Source organism: Palaemon carinicauda, chromosome 5 (assembly GCF_036898095.1).
Source record: "Palaemon carinicauda isolate YSFRI2023 chromosome 5, ASM3689809v2, whole genome shotgun sequence".
Lineage (NCBI taxonomy): Eukaryota > Metazoa > Arthropoda > Malacostraca > Decapoda > Palaemonidae > Palaemon > Palaemon carinicauda.
In genome coordinates this window covers 189538969-189545246 of record NC_090729.1, presented here as the reverse complement: position 1 = coordinate 189545246, position 6278 = coordinate 189538969, and the positions used below count along the sequence as shown (strand labels likewise).

The 6278-nt window shown below is 43.4% G+C and overlaps 1 protein-coding gene across 1 annotated transcript; it reads left to right on the top strand.

Annotated features, from left to right (window-relative positions):
• Nucleotides 1–2598: 2598 nt before the first annotated feature.
• Nucleotides 2599–5196, top strand: LOC137641292 (uncharacterized). The gene has a single exon (XM_068373720.1). It carries the CDS (start codon nt 2599–2601, stop codon nt 5194–5196), a length of 2598 nt encoding a protein of 865 aa, XP_068229821.1.
• Nucleotides 5197–6278: the final 1082 nt, after the last annotated feature.

Genomic DNA, 6278 nt, shown 5'->3' with positions numbered 1-6278 from the left:
GCAGATTTGCACCGACTCGCAACGGTGCCCTTTTAGCTCGGAAAAGTCTCCTGATCGCTGATTGGTTAGAATTATCTTGTCCAACCAATCGGCGATCAGGAAATTTTTCCGAGCTCAAAGGGCACCGCTGTGAGTCGGTGCAAATATGCCTCGCTAAAAGAAATTGACTATAGATGCCCCAATTACAGGGTAATATTGATCGCTATATAGCGCCCAGTCTCTGTCTAATTCAGCACCCCATTCTCTGTCCAGTTCATACAACAGTTTCTGTCCAATTCACAACACAGTCTTTGTCCAATTCAGTAAACAGTGTCAAATTATGCAGCTCGTTTCTGTCCAATTCAGCATGCAATCTCTGTCAAATTCAGCCTGCAGTTTCTGTCCAATTCGTTATACAATCTCTGTCGAATTCAGCATCCAGTTTCTGCCCAATTCGTTAAACAGTCTCTGTCCAATTCAACATGCAGTTTCTGTCTAATTCAGCACCCATTCTCTGCCTAGTTCAGTATCCAGTCTCTGTCCAACTCACAACACAGTCTTAGTCCAATTCAGCAGCTTGTTTCTGTCCAATTCAGCATGCAATCTCTGTCAAATTCAGCATGCAGTTTCTGTCCAATTCGTTACACAGTCTCTGTCGAATTCAGCCTCCAGTTTCTGCCCAATTCGTTACACAGTCTCTGTCCAATTCAGCATCCATTCTCTGTCAAATTCAGCCTGCAGTTTCTGTCCAATTCGTTACACAGTCTCTGTCCAATTCAGCATCCATTCTCTGTCAAATTCAGCCTGCAGTTTCTGTCCAATTCGTTACACAGTCTCTGTCGAATTCAGCATCCAGTTTCTGCCCAATTCGTTACACAGTCTCTGTCCAATTCAGCATCCATTCTCTGTCAAATTCAGCCTGCAGTTTCTGTCCAATTCGTTACACAGTCTCTGTCCAATTCAGCATCCATTCTCTGTCAAATTCAGCCTGCAGTTTCTGTCCAATTCGTTACACAGTCTCTGTCGAATTCAGCATCCAGTTTCTGCCCAATTCGTTACACAGTCTCTGTCCAATTCAGCATCCATTCTCTGTCAAATTCAGCCTGCAGTTTCTGTCCAATTCGTTACACAGTCTCTGTCCAATTCAGCATCCATTCTCTGTCAAATTCAGCCTGCAGTTTCTGTCCAATTCGTTACACAGTCTCTGTCCAATTCAGCATCCAGTTTCTGCCCAATTCGTTACACAGTCTCTGTCCAATTCAACATGCAGTTTCTGTCCAATTCGTTACACAGTCTCTGTCCAATTCAGCCTCCAGTTTCTGCCCAATTCGTTACACAGTCTCTGTCCAATTCAGCATCCATTCTCTGTCAAATTCAGCCTCCAGTTTCTGTCCAATTCGTTACACAGTCTCTGTCCAATTCAGCATCCATTCTCTGTCAAATTCAGCCTGCAGTTTCTGTCCAATTCGTTACACAGTCTCTGTCCAATTCAGCATCCAGTTTCTGCCCAATTCGTTGCACAGTCTCTGTCCAATTCAGCATCCATTCTCTGTCAAATTCAGCCTGCAGTTTCTGTCCAATTCGTTACACAGTCTCTGTCCAATTCAGCATCCATTCTCTGTCAAATTCAGCCTGCAGTTTCTGTCCAATTCGTTACACAGTCTCTGTCGAATTCAGCATCCAGTTTCTGCCCAATTCGTTACACAGTCTCTGTCGAATTCAGCCTGCAGTTTCTGTCCAATTCGTTACACAGTCTCTGTCCAATTCAGCATCCATTCTCTGTCAAATTCAGCCTGCAGTTTCTGTCCAATTCGTTACACAGTCTCTGTCCAATTCAGCATCCAGTTTCTGCCCAATTCGTTACACAGTCTCTGTCCAATTCAACATGCAGTTTCTGTCCAATTCGTTACACAGTCTCTGTCGAATTCAGCATCCAGTTTCTGCCCAATTCGTTACACAGTCTCTGTCCAATTCAACATGCAGTTTCTGTCCAATTCGTTACACAGTCTCTGTCGAATTCAGCATCCAGTTTCTGCCCAATTCGTTACACAGTCTCTGTCCAATTCAACATGCAGTTTCTGTCCAATTCGTTACACAGTCTCTGTCCAATTCAGCATCCAGTTTCTGCCCAATTCGTTACACAGTCTCTGTCCAATTCAGCATCCATTCTCTGTCAAATTCAGCCTGCAGTTTCTGTCCAATTCGTTACACAGTCTCTGTCCAATTCAGCATCCATTCTCTGTCAAATTCAGCCTGCAGTTTCTGTCCAATTCGTTACACAGTCTCTGTCCAATTCAGCATCCAGTTTCTGCCCAATTCGTTACACAGTCTCTGTCCAATTCAACATGCAGTTTCTGTCCAATTCGTTACACAGTCTCTGTCGAATTCAGCATCCAGTTTCTGTCCAATTCGTTACACAGTCTCTGTCCAATTCAACATGCAGTTTCTGTCCAATTCGTTACACAGTCTCTGTCGAATTCAGCATCCAGTTTCTGCCCAATTCGTTACACAGTCTCTGTCCAATTCAACATGCAGTTTCTGTCCAATTCGTTACACAGTCTCTGTCCAATTCAGCATCCAGTTTCTGCCCAATTCGTTAGAGTCTCTGTCCAATTCAACATGCAGTTTCTGTCCAATTCGTTACACAGTCTCTGTCCAATTCAGCATCCAGTTTCTGCCCAATTCGTTACACAGTCTCTGTCCAATTCAACATGCAGTTTCTGTCCAATTCGTTACACAGTCTCTGTCGAATTCAGCATCCAGTTTCTGCCCAATTCGTTACACAGTCTCTGTCCAATTCAACATGCAGTTTCTGTCCAATTCGTTACACAGTCTCTGTCCAATTCAACATGCAGTTTCTGTCCAATTCGTTACACAGTCTCTGTCCAATTCAGCATCCAGTTTCTGCCCAATTCGTTAGAGTCTCTATCCAATTCAACATGCAGTTTCTGTCCAATTCGTTACACAGTCTCTGTCGAATTCAGCATCCAGTTTCTGTCCAATTCGTTACACAGTGTCTGTCCAATTCAACATGCAGTTTCTGTCCAATTCGCTACACAGTCTCTGTCGAATTCAGCATCCAGTTTCTGCCCAATTCGTTACACAGTCTCTGTCCAATTCAACATGCAGTTTCTGTCCAATTCGTTACACAGTCTCTGTCCAATTCAGCATCCAGTTTCTGCCCAATTCGTTAGAGTCTCTGTCCAATTCAACATGCAGTTTCTGTCCAATTCGTTACACAGTCTCTGTCCAATTCAGCATCCAGTTTCTGCCCAATTCGTTACACAGTCTCTGTCCAATTCAACATGCAGTTTCTGTCCAATTCGTTACACAGTCTCTGTCGAATTCAGCATCCAGTTTCTGCCCAATTCGTTACACAGTCTCTGTCCAATTCAACATGCAGTTTCTGTCCAATTCGTTACACAGTCTCTGTCCAATTCAACATGCAGTTTCTGTCCAATTCGTTACACAGTCTCTGTCCAATTCAGCATCCAGTTTCTGCCCAATTCGTTAGAGTCTCTGTCCAATTCAACATGCAGTTTCTGTCCAATTCGTTACACAGTCTCTGTCGAATTCAGCATCCAGTTTCTGTCCAATTCGTTACACAGTCTCTGTCCAATTCAACATGCAGTTTCTGTCCAATTCGTTACACAGTCTCTGTCGAATTCAGCATCCAGTTTCTGCCCAATTCGTTACACAGTCTCTGTCCAATTCAACATGCAGTTTCTGTCCAATTCGTTACACAGTCTCTGTCCAATTCAGCATCCAGTTTCTGCCCAATTCGTTAGAGTCTCTGTCCAATTCAACATGCAGTTTCTGTCCAATTCGTTACACAGTCTCTGTCCAATTCAGCATCCAGTTTCTGCCCAATTCGTTACACAGTCTCTGTCCAATTCAACATGCAGTTTCTGTCCAATTCGTTACACAGTCTCTGTCGAATTCAGCATCCAGTTTCTGCCCAATTCGTTAGAGTCTCTGTCCAATTCAACATGCAGTTTCTGTCAAATTCGTTACACAGTCTCTGTCCAATTCAGCATCCAGTTTCTGCCCAATTCGTTACACAGTCTCTGTCCAATTCAACATGCAGTTTCTGTCCAATTCGTTACACAGTCTCTGTCAAATTCAGCATCCAGTTTCTGCCCAATTCGTTACACAGTCTCTGTCCAATTCAACATGCAGTTTCTGTCCAATTCGTTACACAGTCTCTGTCGAATTCAGCATCCAGTTTCTGCCCAATTCGTTACACAGTCTCTGTCCAATTCAACATGCAGTTTCTGTCCAATTCGTTACACAGTCTCTGTCCAATTCAGCATCCAGTTTCTGCCCAATTCGTTAGAGTCTCTGTCCAATTCAACATGCAGTTTCTGTCCAATTCGTTACACAGTCTCTGTCCAATTCAGCATCCAGTTTCTGCCCAATTCGTTACACAGTCTCTGTCCAATTCAACATGCAGTTTCTGTCCAATTCGTTACACAGTCTCTGTCCAATTCAGCATCCAGTTTCTGCCCAATTCGTTACACAGTCTCTGTCCAATTCAACATGCAGTTTCTGTCCAATTCGTTACACAGTCTCTGTCGAATTCAGCATCCAGTTTCTGCCCAATTCGTTACACAGTCTCTGTCCAATTCAACATGCAGTTTCTGTCCAATTCGTTACACAGTCTCTGTCCAATTCAGCATCCAGTTTCTGCCCAATTCGTTACACAGTCTCTGTCCAATTCAACATGCAGTTTCTGTCCAATTCGTTACACAGTCTCTGTCCAATTCAGCATCCAGTTTCTGCCCAATTCGTTACACAGTCTCTGTCCAATTCAACATGCAGTTTCTGTCCAATTCGTTACACAGTCTCTGTCGAATTCAGCATCCAGTTTCTGCCCAATTCGTTACACAGTCTCTGTCCAATTCAACATGCAGTTTCTGTCCAATTCGTTACACAGTCTCTGTCCAATTCAGCATCCAGTTTCTGCCCAATTCGTTAGAGTCTCTGTCCAATTCAACATGCAGTTTCTGTCCAATTCGTTACACAGTCTCTGTCGAATTCAGCATCCAGTTTCTGCCCAATTCGTTAGAGTCTCTGTCCAATTCTGCCTGCAGTTTCTGTCCAATTCGTTACAGTCTCTGTCGAACTCAGCATCCAGTTTCTGCCCAATTCGTTACAGAGTCTCTGTCCAATTCAACATGCAGTTTCTGTATAATTCAGCACCCATTCTCTGCCTAGTTCAGTATCCAGTCTCTGTCCAACTCACAACACAGTCTTAGTCCAATTCAGCAGCTTGTTTCTGTCCAATTCAGCATCCAGTTTCTGTCCAATTCATTACAGTCTCTGTCCAATTCATTACAGTCTGTCGAATTCAGCATCCAGTTTCTGCCCAATTCGTTACACAGTCTCTGTCCAATTTAACATGCAGTTTCTGTCTAATTCAGCACCCATTCTCTGCCTAGTTCAGCATCCAGTCTGTGTCCAATTAAGCATTAATTCTCTGTCTAGTTCAGAACACATTCTTTGTCCAGTTCAGAAAACAGTCTCTGTCCAATTCAGCAGCTCGTTTCTGTCCAATTCAGCATCCAGTTTCGGTCCAATTCAGCATCCAGTTTCGGTCCAATTCAGCATCCAGTTTCGGTCCAATTCATTAAACAGTCCCTGTCCAATTCAGCACCCAGTGTCATTCTAATTCAGCACCCCTTCTCTGTCCAGTTCAGCATCCAGTCTGTGTCCAATTAAGCATTAATTCTCTGTCTAGTTCAGATCACATTCTCTGTCTAATTCAGCATCCAGTCTCTATCCAATTCAAAACACAGTCTCTGTCCAATTCAGCACCCAGTGTCTGTCTAATTCAGCACCCCTTCCCTGTCCAGTTCAGCATCCAGTCTCTGCCCAGTTAAGCATTAATTCTCTGTCTAGTTCAGAACACATTCTCTTTCTAATTCAGCATCAAGTCTCTATCCAATTCAAAACACAGTCTGTCCAATTCAGCATCCAATTTCTGTCTAGTTCAGCACCCCTTCCCTGTCCAGTTCAGCATCCAGTCTCTGCCCAATTAAGCATTAATTCTCTGTCTAGTTCAGAGCACATTCTCTTTCTAATTCAGCATCCAGTCTCTATCCAATTCAGAACACAGTTTCTGTCCAATTCAGCATAAAATTTCTGTCTAATACAGTACCCATTCTCAGTTCAATTCAGAATACAGTCTCTGCCCAATTTAGAGCACAGTCTCTGTCCAATTCAGCATCCAGTGGCTGTCGATTTCAGCATCCAATCACAGTCTCTGTTCAATTCAACAGCTCGTCTCTGTCGAATTC

Excerpts from the sequence above, each read along its gene's own strand:
- LOC137641292 (XM_068373720.1), top strand. The coding sequence starts at position 2,599 with ATGCAGTTTCTGTCCAATTCGTTACACAGTCTCTGTCCAATTCAGCAT.